The sequence below is a fragment of the Suncus etruscus genome, chromosome 9 (genome assembly GCF_024139225.1).
Source record: "Suncus etruscus isolate mSunEtr1 chromosome 9, mSunEtr1.pri.cur, whole genome shotgun sequence".
NCBI classification, from domain to species: Eukaryota; Metazoa; Chordata; class Mammalia; order Eulipotyphla; family Soricidae; genus Suncus; species Suncus etruscus.
In genome coordinates, this window is record NC_064856.1 from 29,285,286 (window position 1) to 29,303,701 (window position 18,416).

The 18,416-nt window shown below is 43.5% G+C and overlaps 1 protein-coding gene across 1 annotated transcript; it reads left to right on the plus strand.

The window, feature by feature from the left end:
* The first annotated feature begins 13,115 nt into the window (after positions 1–13,115).
* Positions 13,116–14,640, plus strand: LOC126019152 (ADP-ribose pyrophosphatase, mitochondrial-like). The gene is given in 2 exon segments (XM_049781351.1): positions 13,116–13,482; positions 13,485–14,640. Coding segments are annotated over 2 exon segments (990 nt in total). The 5' UTR covers positions 13,116–13,121; the 3' UTR covers positions 14,114–14,640.
* The last annotated feature ends 3,776 nt before the right edge of the window (positions 14,641–18,416 follow it).

An 18,416-nucleotide genomic window follows, 5' to 3' on the forward strand; every position in this document is an offset into this window, starting at 1 on the left:
TGGGAACCAGAAGCATAAGACAACAGGTAGAGATCTTGTCTTGCACATGATTAACCCAAGTTTAATCCCTATACCCCACATATTTACCCTGAGCCTCACCAGGAGTGATCCCTGAGTGCAGAGCCAGGAGTAAACCCTGAACATAGGCAGATGTAGCCCCCCCAAAAAAAACATAATAAAATAAAAACAACCTTGGTATGTACCTGACCTTCAGAGGTGGTGGTAATTGAAAGTTGAAGAAAAGTAAAAAAGGCCCATCAAAACTATAAATTATGTCAGAGCAATAGTACAGTGGTATGGCATTTGCCTTGTATGTAGCCAACTGGGGCCAACCCTGGTTTAATCCCCAGCATCCAATATGGTCCTCCGAGCCTGCCAGGATCAATTTCTGAGAGCAGAGTCAGGAATAACCCCTGAGTGTTGCCAGGTGTGCCCCCCCCCAAAAAAAACCAAAAACAAACAAAACAAAACAAAAAACTATAAAATTATGTTGGTAACGTGAGTATTGTGGTGACCACTGGCTTCTCTCTGCTATCCATTTCTTAGGCACTCAGCTGCCTGGACCCAAGTCTATATTTCCCAGCTTCCTTTGCAGCAGCCAATGGGATGTAGGTAGACATATGACCTGTGGTAGGGAATGGAAAATAATTGAGACTGAGGCTCTCTACCTACCTACTCTGGCTTTTTCCTGATCCAGAAAAAAAAAATGCAACACCCAGGAGAGTAGTCATGATAGGCATTGAGAAGTCAACTATTGGCTCTTTCCCTTCATTTGTTCCATCTATAGGGGAGAAAAATCTCTATTGAAGAAAAATCTAAAATTCCATTTCTCTGGGCCCGGAGAGATAACACAGCGGCGTTTGCCTTGCAAGCAGCCGATCCAGGACCTAAGGTGGTTGGTTCGAATCCTGGTGTCCCATATGGTCCCCCGTGCCTGCCAGGAGCTATTTCTGAGCACCGCCGGGTGTGGCCCAAAAATAAAAAAAATTAAAAAAATAAAAAAACAAAACAACCAAAAACCAAAAACCAAAAAAAATTCCATTTCTCTTTTTCCTTTGCAATAAAGCTCATAAGTCTATTTTATTGGCATCAAATTTCTCTCTCCACTCACCTTTGATTTGAATTTAGGTCACTCCCATAATTAATTTTATTTTGTTTTTGTCTTGTTTGTTGTTTTGGGGTCACACCCGACAGCGCTCAGGGGTTACCATATTTTCCGGTGTATAAGACGACTGAGCGTATAAGACGACCCCCTAATTTTACAGTTAAAACATACGTTTAGGCCTATATTCGCTGTATCAGACAGAACGTTCCTGTGCTGCAACTGTATGTACCACAGTGAGCCAATCACAACAAGCAAAGGTTCAAAGGTTATACTGTGGGCCCGGAAAGATAGCACAGTGGTGTTTGCCTTGCAAGCAGCCGATCCAGGACCAAAGTTGGTTGGTTCGAATCCCAGTGTCCCATATGGTCCCCCGTGCCTGCCAGGAGCTATTTCTGAGCAGACAGCCATGAGCACTGCCGGGTGTGACCCAAAAACCAAAAAACCAAAACAACAACAACAACAACAACAAAAGTTATACTGTAATAGACTTCCTCTCTGACTCTGGCCAAGCTGAGCAGGGTTTTGACAGTGTAGATTCGGGTCCAGAACATTGTCTAATTTGCATGCATAAAAAGCCTGCGTGGATTGGCTGAGTCAGAGAGGCAGTCCGAGCAGCCTGGGGGTGATTGGTCCCTTATCATAGGCACCTTTTCTGGCAATTCCCTGGTGGCATCAGTTAATCTCCCCCATTACATGAACCAAACAACAACACCCCATTCTCGGACCCTAGCACTGAACCAACTCGGTTAGCTGGGTTTTGCCAGAAGTGGCCCCCAGATCTCCTGAGTACTGTTTGGGAGCCCCCAAGAAAGAGATTTGGAAACTCTGCGGCCTGGTTTTTTGTTTGTTTTGTTTAGCGGCATATTGAAACATTTTTCGGGATATACTTGGCGTATAAGACGACCCCCGGTTGACTTTTTTTGTTTTAAAAGTCGTCTTATATGCCGAAAAATACGGTACTCCTGGCTCAATGCTCAGAAATCGCTCCTGGCAGGCTCGGGGACCATATGGGATGTCGGGATTCGAACCACCATCCTTCTGCATGCAAGGCAAACTCCCTACCTCCATGTTATCTCTCCGGCCCCTCATAATTAATTTTAAAGTTCTGTCTCTTTCAGACCATTCAATAGTATGTGACACAATTGTCACTTCCTTTTATTTTATTTTATTTATTTATTTATTTATTTATTTATTTATTTATTTATTTATTTTGGCTTTTGGATCACACCGGCAATGCTCAAGGGTTACTTCTTCTGGCTATAGGCTCAGAAATTATTCCTGATAGGCTCGGGAGACCATCTGGGATTTGAACCACCGACCTTCTGCATACAAGGCAAACGCCTTACCTCCATGCCATCTCTCCGCCCCCCTCCTTTTGTCTTATTTTTAATTGGGGTAAAAGGCACTTAAATTGTACCCCTCAGCCAATTTAAAGTACACAGATCAGTGGCATTAAGTACTTTGACACCATCACCACAACTTTGTCTCTGCAGATCTTGTTTTATCTTCCTAAAATGGAAACTCTAGCCATAAAACATTAGCCCACAGTCCCCTTCAACTTCCTGTGTCTGCGTTTGGCAGCTCTAGGTATCATCTAGCAATGGCACCAAACACTATTTGTTCTTTGGTAATTGGTTTATTTCACTTTGCATAATGTCAAGTATTCCTACCTTTGGCTGAGTGAGCATTGTCTGATGTGGCTAGTTAATGTTCCATTGTGCATGTATGCCACATTTCACTCCTCACCCATTCAGTCTCACTTAGTAACATGGTTATGAACAGGGATGTATCTGCTCAAATTCCTGCTTTCAGTTCTTTGGAGTACATACTCAAAAGAAGCTACTAGATCATATGGTAATTATCTGGTTAATTTTTGAGGAACTGCCATACTGGTTTCCTTAGCAGCTGCACTTTTTTTGCATTCCAAAGAAGACTGTTTAAAGTTTCTAATTTCTCCCGCATCCTCACCAACACTTGCACTTCCTCCTTTCTAAAAAGACAGTTTTCTGAAGTTGTCATTGCACAAAATTCACTCATTGTAGCCGTACAATCTAATGATTTGTGTGGAATTTAGAGGGTTGCATAGGCATCACTGCAATATTAGCTTATTTGTTTGTTTTGGTTTTAGGGTCACAGCACACCAAGACTTACTTCTAGCTTAATGCTCAAGGCCTCTTCCTAATGGTACTCAGGGCAAGATGCAGCAGTAGAGATCAAACCTAGAATCTCTACACTCAAAGCACGCCTGCCAGTCCTTTGAGCCATCTCCTCAACCAATAACACTAAATACAATTTTGTAATCAAGTGACCCCTAAGATCTGTTAACAGTCTCTCTCCATTCCCATTGCTGATCCCAGACAACACTAATCTAACCTTCATATCCACACCACTTTCTGGATGTGTATGCAATAGAATCCTGCTCCTCCTATCAAAAACACAGCAGTAATTTGTTTCTTTCCATTGCCTAAGACTGTTCTATAGTATGCAATTCATAGGTTGTTTAACCATCATCACTGTCAATTTTTGAACATTTTCTTCACCACCTAATAAATTTATACCCATGAATCATCACTTTCATTTCTTCTTTGCTCCTCAGCGTCTGGCAGTCACCATAATGCTTTTTGAAGGATACTTTCAGGTCAGTGCTCTTGAGTAACTACTGGCTGTTCACAGGAGCTAGGAATTAAACCTGGTGGCCTGCATGCAATCTGTATATCAACCATTTGGCAATCTCTTAGAACTCCTGATAGGCTTTTTATTTTTCAAGATGATTTTGTATTGAAAATGCAGCATATTTATACTTTTGGGGGGCCACATCCAGCAGCACTCAGGTGTTATTCCTGGCTCTGTGCTTAGAAATTACTCTGGCAAGCTCAGGGAACTATTTGCAATGCTGAGGCTCAAACTTGGATTGGCTGCATGTAAACCAAATACCCTACCTGCTGTGCTATCGTTCCAGCCCCTGACAGGATATTTACCTATACTGGTTCAATCCTTGGCATGTCATATGGTCCTCTGAGACTTCCAGGAATAATTTCTTGTTTTTTGTTTGTTTGTTTGTGTTTTTTTGTTGTTTGTTTTTGGGCCACATTCATTGACGCTCAGGGGTTACTCCTGGCTATGCGCTTAGAAATCGCTCAGAAATCACTCCTGGTTTGGGGGGACCATACGGGACACTGGGGGATTGAACTGCGGTTTGCTTTAGGCTAGCGCTTGCAAGACCTCTAGCGCCACTGCTCCAGCCCCCCAGGAGTAATTTCTGAGCACAGACCCAGGAGTAATCACTGAACACCTCCGGATGTGGCCCAAAAACAAAAACAAGAAAGAAAAAAATAAAAAAGGGAAAGTGAGGGCCGGAGAGATAGCATGGAGGTAAGGTGTTTGCCTTGCATGCAGAAGGATGGTGGTTCGAATCCTAGCATCCCATATGGTCCCCCAAGCCTATCAGGAGCGATTTCTGAGCATAGAGCCAGGAGTAACCCCTGAGTGCTGCCAGGTGTGACCCAAAAACTGAAAAGAAAAAAAAAGCAAAGAAAAGAAAAAGGAAAAAAAGAACCTATTCTGGATATTTCCTAGAAAAGGAATCAGGTGATTACTTTTATGCCTAGGTGCTTCTTTCATTCAGGATCATGTTTTCAAGGTTCATTCATGTAATGATGTGTTTTAGTACTTGTTTTGTTTAAATCCCAATATTCAATTCTCTAACTATAGCCAGGGAACACTTCATGATATTTCCAATAAGGACCAATAAGGAGTTCATCTATGTTAATGGTCTCTATCTAGGTAGCCCCAGTGAGAGGTAGGCTCACCTCAGTAAATGTTAATGTAATCACTCTTCATTTTGCGTGACAAGTTTGTCTAAGAATGCGTTTCTCAGAACTTGCACTGCCAAGCAATGAATGACCGTATCCATATCTGTTGCTGCATCCATCAGCTGACAGACATTGAATCATTTTTCATGCTTCTCTATCATCACTGATGCTGTATGGGCATTCCTGAATAAGGTCCTCTAGGCCTTGTTGTCTATTCTTTTGGCCACACATTCAGGTAAAATTGCCACATCATAAGGATAGAATTCCTTCTACATTTAGAGACCACACTGGAGAAGCAGAATGGTACTTCTCAAGGCCAGTAAAAACTATCTCTCGGGCCCGGAGAGATAGCACAGTGGCGTTTGCCTTGCAAGCAGCCGATCCAGGACCAAAGGTAGTTGGTTCGAATCCCGGTGTCCCATATGGTCCCCCGTGCCTGCCAGGAGCTATTTCTGAGCAGACAGCCAGGAGTAACCCCTGAGCACTGCCGGGTGTGGCCCAAAAAAAAAAAAAAACTATCTCTCAAAACAAAACATATGCTTGGGTGATCAACATAAAATGGCCCCTTTGGGCCCGGAGAGATAGCACAGCGGTGTTTACCTTGTAAGCAGCCGATCCAAGGACCAAAGGTGGTTGGTTCGAATCCCGGTGTCCCATATGGTCCCCCGTGCCTGCCAGGAGCTATTTCTGAGCAGACAGCCAGGAGTAACCCCTGAGCACCGCCGGGTGTGGCCCAAAAAATGGCCCCTTTTTTTTTTTCTTTTTTTGGTTTTTCAGGTCACACCCATTTGATGCTCAGGGGTTACTCCTGGCTAAGCGCTCAGAAATTGCCCCTGGCTTGGGGGTACCATATGGGATGCCGGGGGATCGAACTGTGGTCCTTCCTTGGCTAGCGCTTGCAAGGCAGCCACCTTACCTCTAGCGCCACCTCGCCGGCCCAAAATGATCCCTTTTTATATTATCAAGACTTTAAAATGAAAGAAGGGCCAGAGAGTATGACTCTTGCCTCACATGTTCAATCCTTGACATTTCATATTGTTGGTCCCAGAGCACAAAACCAGGAATAAGCCCTGAGCACTGACAGATGTAGTCTCTAAATCTTTTCAAAAAGATAAAAAGAAAATTTCAAGGAAGAGCCAGAGAGAAAGAAAGAAAGAAGAAAGAAAGAGGGGCTGGAGCGGTGGCACAAGCAGTAAGGCATCTGCCTTGCACATGCTAGCATAGGATAGACCATGGTTCGATCCCCCAGCGTCCCATAAGCCAGGAGCAATTTCTGAGCGCATAGCCAGGAATAACTCCTGAATGTCACAGAAAGAAAAGAAAGAAAGAAGAAATAAAAAGAAAGAAACCCCAAAACAAAAAAATTTAAAGAAGGAAAATTAAAGAAAAAAAAACACAGAGAATATTTTAATCAACATTATCCCCCCAAAAGAAAAGAGATGATATATTAAAATAAATGACATTTCTTTTTTTTTTTTTTTTTTTTTTTTTTTTTTTTTTTTTTTGGTTTTTGGGCCACACCCTGTGACGCTCAGGGGTTACTCCTGGCTATGCCCTCAGAAGTTGCTCCTGGCTTCTTGGGGGACCATATGGGACGCCGGGGGATCGAACCGCGGTCCGTCCTAGGCTAGCGCAGGCAAGGCAGGCACCTTACCTCCAGCGCCACCGCCCGGCCCCTAAATGACATTTCTTAAGGTTTATGACAATTTTTCTACATGCTGTTTTCTCCAAAGCATCACCACACAAGAACAAAAATCAAACACTCAGATAAGTCTACTGCCAGGCCATATTGGGTACTCTAAACCTAGGGAATTCTGATATGTGTAAAAAAAAAAAAAAAAAAAGTAATTCTTGCCCCCAGGAGCTTCAGGCTCTGAGAATAATGAAAACCAGAATTGCTTTAATCGAAGCACAAGTCACAAGAGACCCCAGAAACAGACATTAGTCCAGGCCCCTTGGGAAAGTCAGGTAGAGAGCAGAGATCTGAGCAGACTGAACTGGATGTTAAGCGCCCCAAAGTCTGGGAGATAATTTTTACCAGACCAGAGAGAATCTGCAATTCCTAGAGTCTGGTACCTTTAGGAACAGAGTTTCTATTGCCAAATAATCTCTTCCAGTTGGGGCATTAATGGAAACAGTGGACGGCTTAGTCCTCTCTGCCTCCGGGGCTCCTGGGTTCTTCGACCCATAACTTTTGATAGGATCCAGCTGGGTAGCCAGCACCCAGGGACCTGCCTCCTGAGCTGGACTGGGGTGGCAACAGGGAGACATGATCTTGGAGCCACCAGGAAGGTCAGAGGGCTGCGGTCTGGGAGGTTCTAAGACTGCCTTTCCCAGCTCCAAATGTCTTGGAGAACTCAGGAAGAAGATAAAGAGGGAAAACTTTGCCTATAGCTGAACTCTTTAAGGGATACAATTATTCTCAGGTTGTTTGTGTGTGTGTGTGTGTTTTGCCACACCCAACTACAAGACTAACTCCTGTTTCTGTGCTCAGGGATCACTCAGGGGACCACATGTGGTGTCAGGGATTAAGCCCAGATGGGCCACAATGCAAGGCAAACATCCTCATTGCTGTACTATCACTCTGGCCCCTTCTATCTGTTGTTTTGTTTTGTTTTTGTGATGCCAGAGATAAAACATAAGGTCTCACACACGTAAGCTAAATGTTCTATTGCTGGGTCACATTCGGGACCCTGAAATTACCCTTTCAGTTTTCTGGCCCCAGGCTAAAGTTACAAACACCTGCTGGCTAGAAGCCCAGGTATGCAGAACATTGTCAGTGCAGAGGGTCTTAGAAGAGTAGGGTAGAGAGGCCCAAGTATTTGTGTCAATATCTACTGTGGCTGAATTTCACCAGAGGTGTGATCAGCAAAGAAAAGAAAGATGTCCTGATTTTGTGACTTGGACTCAAAGAAGTGAGCACAGGGATAAAACAAGTCTGTACTAAGCTCACACCCAACTTCTAGGGGTTGACTCAGGGACTGAGCATAAAGTCATATGTTTGATACCCAGTGCTGCACACTTTTGCTCAGTAGATGTGGGCTATCTGGGAGATGGCAGCACCACATTCAAGGATGTGGTTCACGACGAAAGTGTGCTACCTTTGTCCATCATAATAATAGCAGCATCCCGGGAAGATTATCTTTATGAATGAAAAAATGACAGGGCTCTTGGGCTTTATTCTGGTACTAACAATGACTTTAACGATTGGAGAGATCATATAAGAACTAAAGCATTTGTCTTGCATACAGCGATTTGATCCCTTGCACTGCAAGCACCTCCAGGAGAGATCCCTGAGCGAAGAGCCAGGAATAGCATCTGAACCCTGGAGAGCATGCAATAAATACACTCCCCTTCCCCACCAAAGAATGATTCTATAAAGGTCATAGGTCAAGAGTGAAAGCAGAGGGAGAAGCCCCAGATCCCTGGCACTATGACCTGTGAACACCACTGGGTATATCCCCACCTCAGCACCACAGGATGTGTCCCCGCAGAAAAAAAAAAGATGCTTCAGAAAAGCATCTCCTCAAACACTACCCTTTTAGTTCCAGACTGAAGCAGAAGTAATTAGTGAGTCTATCGTTACTGCCTGAACATTGGTGCCCTCTAATGGCCTAAGATCAAATGGCAGACGTTTGAGGCAGGATGCTGAAGCAGGAGGAAGGAGAGTAGGGCAAGAGCATCCAGGTTCAGCCAGGACTCATCCTGGAGTGGGGTGATCTAGCATCCTTCTTCTGAAACTAACCGCTGTAGTGTTCTCTGGTTTGGTGAGCTGTTTCCCAAATGAGTAACATAAAGGAGGGTCATCCTAAATATCCTCCTCTCTCTCATATTCCACATTGAGTTGATTCAGCTCAGCTAAGCTCAATTTTCCTGAATTTGCCTGTGCCAAGCCCTACTGTAGCAAACTTAGGTGCCCCCACTCAGAAACATAGGAACTAGAACTTCCTAGTGTTGAGTAACTTTCTAGAATCACTCTGGCCATGAGGGCTTTTCCTGAGTCTTCATCTTTATATTTTGTTAAATAAATATTCTGGTTCCTGTGGTTGTGGACCTAATCACCCCCCTTGACTTAGTGACAACAAGCAATTCTCATAGGCTGGGAAATAGCTCAAAGGGTATGCGGAAAGTCCAACCTATGGTACAGTGGGTAGAATGTTTGCCGGGTTAGATCCCTGGCATCCCATATGGTCCCCGAGCCCCACCAGGAGTGATTCCTGAGTGCAAAGCAAGGAGTAAACCCTGAGCATTGTCAGGAGTGGCCCCAAAACAAACAAACAAAATGCAAATGTCATGCTGGTTTCAATTTCTGGAAAGCAAAAGAAAAGTGTGTGTATATATGGGCCAGAGAGATAGCACAGCAGTAGGACATTTGCCTTGCACGCAGCCAATTCAGAATGGATGGTGGTTCAAATCCTATCTGGTCCCCCATGTCTGCCAGGAGCGATTTCTGAGCTCAGAGCCAGAAATAACTCCTGAGCACCAAGAGGTGTGACCCAAAAACCAAAAAAAAAAAGAAAGAAAAGTGTGTGTATACGTATGATTATGATTATCACATATAATAGTATCATAGTATCACATATATCACATAGTATCATGTGGCCCCACCCCCTATTCTAACCAGGTAACTTGACCTTCCCTGCAAGACCCCGCCCATTCCTAGGAGGAGTCTTGGAAAGGTTAGATAAGGCTTTGACCAGAGAGGATTAAGGTCTTTTGGCCCTTTTGGTCTTTTGCCAGGATGGAGGTTGAAGGTAACATGGATGAAAGAAGTAAGATGCAGGGCTAGCTAAAAATGGCATGCATAATGGTTAGCAGCCACATCTGTTGGCCAGGACAATAAAGATGTTATCTCTCTGGAAGCCTGCCTGTGAGTGAGTTCAATACCCATCGCTTTCCTGGACCCAGACCCGCCGGTTAATGGGGGATGGAGCCACGTGGCCGGGGGCCTAAGAACAAAGGCCTCCATCCACCATTCAAGGACATCCTAAGGATTGTTTTGCAACAGTATCATATCACATATCATAGTATCTCTCACTATATCTGCAAGTCTGGAGCTCTGGAAAAGCATACTTTTTTAAAATAATATCTTTTTTTTTTTTTTTTTGGTTTTTGGGTCACACCTGGTGATGCTCAAGGGTTACTCTTGGCTATTCACTCAGAAATTACTCCTGGCTTAGGGGACCATATAGGACTCTGGGGGATCTAACCAAGGTGCGTCCTGGATCAGTCACATGTAAGGCAAATGCCCTACCACTGCGCCATCGCTCCAGCATATATTTATTAAATCACCATGATTACAAACATGCTTGTAGTTGGGTTTCAGTCATAAAAAGAACAACCCCTTCACCAGTACAACATTCCCACCACCACTGACCCCCATTTCCTCCCTGCCCCTTCCCCTGCTTGTATTCAAGACAGGCATTCTATTTCTCTCACTTACTACCATTATCATGATGGTTGTTAGTGTAGTTAATTCTCTAACTGCACTCACCACTCTTTGAGGCAAACTTCATTTCATGGACCTGTCCTTCCAGCTTTCATTTTTATTGTTCTGGGGTATTATTACAATACTTTTTTTAAAAATCCCACAGATGAATGGAACTATTTTGTGTCTATCTCTAGCCCTCTGACTTATTTCATGACTTAATTTTTCCTGATGACTGTATAGTATTCCATTGTGTATATGTACCATAGTTTCTTTAGCCACTCATTTGTTGTTAGGCATCTGGGTTGTTTCCAGATTCTGGCTATTGGAAATAGTGCTGCAATAGGGGGCCAGAGACATAGCATGGAGGTAAGGCGTTTTCCTTGCATGTGGAAGGACGGTGGTTCGAATCCCAGCATCCCATATGGTCCCCCGAGCCTGCCAGGAGTAATCCCTGAGTGCTGCCGGGTGTGACCCCAAAAGAAAATAGTGCTGCAATGAATATAGGTGTGCAGAAGGCATTTTTGTATTGAATTTTTGTGTTCCTAGGGTATATCCCTAGGAGTGGTATAGCTGGATCATAGGGGAGCTCAATTTCCAGTTATTTTTTTTTGTTTTTGTTTTTGTTTTTTTGTTTTTGGGCCACACCCGTTTAACGCTCAGGGGTTACTCCTGGCTATGAGCTCAGAAGTTGCTCCTGGCTTGGGGGAACCATATGGGACGCCGGGGGATCGAACTGCGGTCCGTCCTATGCTAGCGCTTGCAAGGCAGACACCTTACCTCTAGCGCCACCTTCCCGGCCCCAATTTCCAGTTTTTTGAAGAATCTTTTTTATTTTGTTTTCCATAAAGGCTGGACTAGACAGCATTCTCCCAGCAGTGAATGAGAGTTCCTTTATCCCCTCCCCTCATCGCTGCCAGCCCTGATTGTTCTTGTTTTTTGTAATGTGTACCAATCTCTGTGGCATGAGATGGTACCTCATTGTTGTTTTGATTTGAATCTCCCTGATGATTAGTGATGTGGTGCACACTTTTTTTGTTTTGTTTTGTTTTGTTTGTTTTTGGTTTTGGTTTTTGATTTTTGGGTCACACCCGGCAGCGCTCAGAGGTTACTCCTGGCTCTGTGCTCAGAAATCACTCCTGGCAGGCCCGGGAGACCATATGGGATGCCGGGATTCGAACCACCAACCTTCTGCATGCAAGGCAAATGCCTTACCTCCGTGCTATCTCTCCGGCCCCATTTGGTGCACTTTTTAATCTCTTTTTACCATTTGTATTTCTTCTTTGAGGAAGTGTATGCTCATATCTTCTCTTGACTTTTTGATGGGTTAGATTTTTTTTTCTTTTCTTTTTTTTTTGGGGGGGGGCAGGGCCACACTAGTGATGCTCAGGGGTTACTCCTGGCTATGCAATCAGAAATAGCTCCTGGCTCAAGGAACCATAAGGGACACCGGGAGATAGAACCATGGTCCGTCCTAGGTCAGTAGCGTGCAAGGCAAACACCCTATCACTTGCACCACCACTCAGACCCCATAGATTTTTTTTTTCTTGTTAAGTTCTGTCAGTAGCTTTTATATCTTAGATATTAGCCCCTTATCTAATTGGTATTGGGTTAATAGTTTCTCCCATTCTATGAGTGGCCTTTTATATCCTAGTCACTATTTCCTTTGAGATGCAGAAATTTCTCAGTATAATATAGTCCCATTTGTTTATCTCTGCTTCCATTTGTTTGGACAGTGGTGTTTCCTCCTTTGTTGGGAACTGACTTGTTTGAGGACATTTTGCTGTTCTTTCTGCCATAGCCCAGCTTTTCACCTAAAAGCAATATGCAGTCTTGCTGTAAATTTTTGAGCTAAGAGAAAAGAATGTACAGCTGCAGGACATAATTTAGCTCTTAGCCCGGAGGAGAGTAAAAACTGCCTGGTACAGTTATCAGAAACTAGGCCCCATTCCTTAAGACCACATTCCGGAGTAATTTAGGCTGTTATCAATAAGTATATGCTATATTGTCTGTTCAAGATCACTTAGGCAAGCACATATTGCACCATTTCCTGATAGTCAAGCAATTAGGAATGCAGCTAGTAGGACACTAGAAGTTTCCATTGAAACAGCACGTTCAGCATAGCTTGAAGGTCATCCAGCCCCTAGCCCACTGCCCACTTCCTTATGAGCCTTCGCGCCAAAAGTATGATTGACATCACCTTTGTACTGCCCCTTTTCTCCTTCACTATTTAAGAAGGAACTGTAGCCAATAAAGACACCCTTGAACAGTGAGACGCTGCCTTGGGTCTTTATTATTAACCTCTCTCAGATTTTTTACAGTGTGGTTGTGCTTCTACTCAGCAAAATAGAAGTGCGGTCGTCTGAGAAGCCTTCCCAGCTAATTCCTGCTGGCCGGGCCCCCCTGGGGGGCTTCTGGACCCTGCACTCCTTGAAGATGCCATTAGTTTCAGTGTCATGGAGTGTTTTACCTACGTGTTCTTCTATGTACCTTATGGTTCCAGGTTTGGTATCAAGGTCTTTAATCCATTTATTTTGGGGGGGGGGTTCACACCCAGCAGAGCTTAGGGGTTCCTCCTGGCTCTACGCTTAGAAATCGCTCCTGGGCTGGGGCTTGGAGTCTCGCTTTGGTCTGGAGGCCTGGTCCTCGCAGTTGTGGTTGCCTGGCGGTGGTTCCGGGTGGGCTCCTGTATTTATGGGCTAGATCTATTACCAGCCACGGAGCGGGGGGCTCAACACGTTCCTAGTAGTCGCCCTCGAAGCCTCCCTGGGTGCTGATGGCCAGACGCGTCCTGGGCAGGACTGTAGCCTCCCTGTCTCTGTCTGTGGCTCTGGCCTCCCTGGCTGCCGAGTGCTCGGGCGGCGGCGTCTCGGCCTGCAGTGAAGCTAAAGAGAATTCGCACAACAAGGCTCGAACATCACCTTATCCTGGTTCAGAAGTGCAGCTCCGCCAGGTCCCTAATGAGAAGGTGGGCTGGCTTGTGGAGTAGCATGACTATGACCCGGTGGAGTATACCGCAAGTTCTGTCTTGGCTGGACCTAGATGGGCAGATCCGCAGATCAGTGAAAGTAACTTTCCCCCCAAGTTTAATGAAAAAGATGGGCATGTTGAGAGGAAAAGTCAGAATGGCCTTTATGAATTGAAAATGGCATACCAAGAAATCCTGCAGGACAGACAGGACTAGATGGTCGGGGTCTTTTGGGACGCTGGGGCCCAAACCATGCAGCAGATCCTATCATAATCAGATGGAAAAGAGATAAAAGTGGAAATAAAATCACCCACCCCATATCTGGAAAAAACATCTTACAGTTTGTTGCAATAAAAAGGAAAGACTGTGGAGAATGGGCAATCCCAGGAGGCATGGTGGATCCAGTAGAGAAGATTAGTGCTACCCTTAAAAGAGAATTCAGTGAAGAAGTTCTCAATTCCTTACAGAAATCCAGTGCAGAGAAGAGACTATTAGAGGAGCAGTTACATAAACTCTTCAGCCAGGACCATCTTGTGATCTATAAGGGATATGTTGATGACTCTCGAAACACTGACAATGCATGGATGGAGACAGAAGCTGTGAACTACCGTGATGAAACAGGTGAGATCATGGATAACCTTGTCCTTGAAGCTGGAGATGATGCAGGAAAAGTGAAGTGGGTGGACATCAACGACCAACTCCAGCTTTATGCCAGCCATGCTCAGTTCATCCAACATATGGCAGAGAAGCGGGATGCACACTGGAGCGAGGGCCCACAGGCTGACTGCCATGGGGTATAGCACCATAACCTGGCACCCACTGCCAGCATAGGAGTGCATTGAGAGCAGAGACAACACCATAGAACTCTGTGTATAAAGAGAGCAGGGCAGGTTGTGTAGAGGTGTTTATTTTCAGAGTGGAATTTGTATGATTTTTTACCAGAATAATAAGCAAATCTCATCGAATGGAGGACAGAATTTTTTTCCAGTCAAAAGAATTATGTTCACATTTTGTCTATTCTACTTAAGCATGACTGGATTTAAACAACTGCTGATCTTTGAAGAATTGTAATTCAGATAAAGGTGAATTGCCATTATATATAACTCCCTCTTCCATCTTGAACATGTCTATTTTTTCCTTGTCATTTTTCTGAGACCAGAAGGACCTTCCTTTAGGAGCCACCACCATTGTCCAAAACTGATGTTTCAGTTGTCTGCTTTATATTTTGCTTTATATAATCTTATTGAAGCTGGTTCCCTAAATGGGAACTTTATGTATTTTTACTTGGGCCATCAGTTTTTGAGGTGATTTTAGTTACTGGTGAAGTCAATAAATTAATGATTAAGAAACTTAAAAAAAAAAAAAAGAAAAGAAAAAAGAAATCGCTCCTGGCAGGCTCAGGGGACCATATGGGATACCGGGATTTGAACCACTGTCTTTCTGCATGCAAGGCAAATGCCCTACCTCCAAGCTATCTCTCCAGCCACTCCTTTTTGACCTTTGTGCATGGTGTTAGATGGAGGTCCAAGTTTGCTTTTTCACATTTGTCTGACCAGTTGTCCCAACATCACTTGTTGAAGAGGCTTTCCTTGCTCCATTTTGTGTTTCTTACCCCTTTATCAAAGATTAATTGATTGTATGTCTGGGGAATATTCTCTGAATACTCAAGTTTATTCCATTGATCTGTGGGTCTGCCTTTTTATTCAATACCATGCTGTTTTTTAATGACTATTACTTTGTAGTATAATTTAAACTTAGGGAAAGTGATGCATCCCATCTTCTTTTTCCTAAGGATTGTTTTAGCTATTCATGCTGTTTATTGTTCCAAATTAATATCAGGGGTGTTTGATCCACTTTTTTTTTTTTTTTTTTTTTTTTTGGTTTTTGGGTCACACCCGGCAGCACTCAGGGGTTACTCCTGGCTCTACACTCAGAAATCGCTCCTGGCAGGCTTGGAGGACCATATGGAATGCTGGAATTCAAACCACTATCCTTCTACATGCAAGGCAAACACCTTACCTCCATGCTATCTCTCCGGCCCCATTTCAGGATTGTTTCATCCACTTCTCTAAAGAATGTCATGGGTGGGCTCGGAGAGTTAGCACATTGGCGTTCGCCTTGCAAGCAGCCGATCCAGGACCAAAGGTGGTTGGTTTGAATCCCGGTGTCCCATATGGTCCCCCTTGCCTGCCAGGAGCTATTTCTGAGCAGACAGCCAGGAGTAACCCCTGAGCACCGCCGGGTTTGACCCAAAAAACAAACAAAAACAAAAACCAAAAAAATGTCATGGGTATCCTAAGAGGAATTGCATTAAATCTGTACAATATTTTGGTAAGTATTGCCATTTTAATGCTGTTAATCCTCCCAATCCATGAACAGGGTATGTTTCTCTAGTTCCTTGTGTACACTTTTATTTCTTGAAGCAGTATTTTGTGGGGTTTTTTTTTATATAGGTCCTTTACCTCTTTAGTTAAGTTGACTCCAAAATATTTGAATTTCTGTAGCATTAATGTGTATGGGATTGTATTTTTAATGTTCATTTCTTCTCTATCATTATCTGTGAATAAGATGGCCATTGATTTTTGCATGTTAATTTTTTAGCCTGCTACTTTGCTATATAAATTTATTGTTTCTAGAAATTTTTTTGATAATCTTTAGGGTTTTCTAAATATAGTAGCATGTCATCTGCAAACAGAGAGCTTGATTTTTTTTTTTCCTTTCCTATCTGGATGCCTCTGATATCTTTTTCTTGCCTATTTGCTATCTATTGCAAGTACTCTCCAAACAAATGGAAGCAGAAATAAACAGATGGGAATATATTAAGCTGAGAAGCTTCTTCACCTCAAAGGAAATAGTGCCCAGGATACAAGAGCCACCCACTGAGTGGGAGGAACTATTCACCTAATACCCATCAGACAAGGGGCTAATATCCAAAATACACAAGGCACTGACAAAACTTTACAAGAAAAAAACATTTAATCCCATTAAAAAATGGGGAGAAGAAATGAACAGACACTTTGATAAAGAAGAAATAAAAATGGGGGCCGGAGTGATAGCATGGAGGTAAGGCGTTTGCCTTTCATGCAGACGGTCATCGGTTCGAATCCCGGCGTCCCATATGGTCCCCCCGTGCCTGCCAGGAGCAATTTCTGAGCATGGAGCCAGGAGTAACCCCTGAGCACTGCCGGGTGTGACCCAAAAACCAAAAAAAAAAAAAAAAAAGAAATAAAAATGGCCAAATGGCACATAAAAAATGCTCCACATCACTAATCATTAGGGAGAAGCAAATCAAAACAACAATGAGGTACATCTCACATGCCACAGAAATTGTCACACATCACAAAGGATGGCAATAAGCAGTGCTGGCAGGGATGTGGAGAGAAAGGAATTCTTATTTACTGCTGGTGGAAATGCTGTCTAGTCCAACCTTTATGGAAAGTGATATGGAGATTCCTTCCAAAAGCTGGAAATTGAGCTCCCATATGACCCAGCTATACCACTCCTAGGAATATAACCTAGGAACACAAAAATACAATTCAAAAATTCCTTCCTCACACCTATATTCATCACAACACTATTTACAATAGCCAGACTCTGGAAACAACCAAGATGCCCTTCAACAGATGAATGGCTAAAGAAACTGTGGTACATATACACGATGGAATTTATGCAGCCGTCAGGAGAGATGAAGTCATGAAATTTTCCTATACATGGATGTACATGGAATCCATTATGCTGAGTGAAATAAGTCAGAGGGAGAGAGATAGATGCAGAATAGTCTCTCTTATCTACAGGTTGCAAGTACTCCTAGTACTATATTGAATAGGAGTGAGGAGAGGGGACAGCCTTGCCTTGTACCAGATTTTAAGGGAACTACTTTCATTTTTCCCCTATTGAGTATAATATTTGAGAAAAAGCATGATTTGGCAACAAAGTCTGATATTTCTTCTTGCTTCCCTCTCCTTCTCACAGTGATGATGGTGACTGTAGCTCACACACACATTTGTTTCTGGTGTTCTCTAGGGTCTTTAATTGTGGAGTTAGCATGCACCTAGATGTGTTTGGTTGGGATCATTCACAACATTGGTATTGCAGACAGGTGGGCAGCCATAATAACATTGGACATATGCAAGTGGCCCCAATGATCCAATTCACCTTGCAAGAAAGACACTTTAGGAGCTGGACTGATTGCACAGAGGTAAGTCGTTTGCTTGCTTTGCACGAGGCCAATACAAGACAAACCCTGGTTTGAATCCCAGCAACCCATATGGTCTTCTGAGCCTGCCAGGAGTGACTTCTGATTGCAGAGCCAGGTGTAACCCCTGAGAGCCACCGAGTGTGACTCAAAACAAACAAACAAACAAACAAACAAAAAAGAAAGGCACTTTAGCCACCTCCGCCCATTACAAATTTTTCCTTCCCTTCTCCTTTTCCTTCCCTTCTCCTTTTTCTTTCCTTTCTTCTTTCTTTCTTTCTTTCTTTCTTTCTTTCTTTCTTTCTTTCTTTCTTTCTTTCTTTCTTTCTTTTCTTTTCTATTTTTTATAAAAATCTTTATTTAAACACTATGATTACAAGCATCTTTGTGGCTGTGTTTCAGTCATAAACAGAATACCCCCCTTCACCAGAGCAACATTCCTACCCCCAATGCCCCCCTCCTCCCCCACCTCTTCCTGTATTCAAGACAGGCATTCTATTTCTCTCATTCTTCTTTTTTTTAATATCCTTTATTTTATTTTATTTTAATGTTGGGGGAGTCACACTCGGCAGCTCTCAGGGGTTACTCCTGGCTCTATGCTCAGAAATCACTCCTGGCAGGCTCGGAGGACCATACGGGATGCTGGGATTTGAACCACTGTCCTTCTGCATGCAAGGCAAAATCCCTGCTTTTATGCTATCTCTGCAGCCCTTCTTCTCTCATTCTTTAACATTGTCATGCTAGTTGTTAATGTAGGTATTTCCCTCACAGCATTCACCACGCTTTGTGGTGAGCTTCAAATTGTGAGCTGGTCCTTCCAGCCCTTAACCCTATTACCTATGGGCCTTATTACAATAATGTCCTTAATTTTTCTTAAAACCCATAGATGAGTGAGACTATTCTGTCTC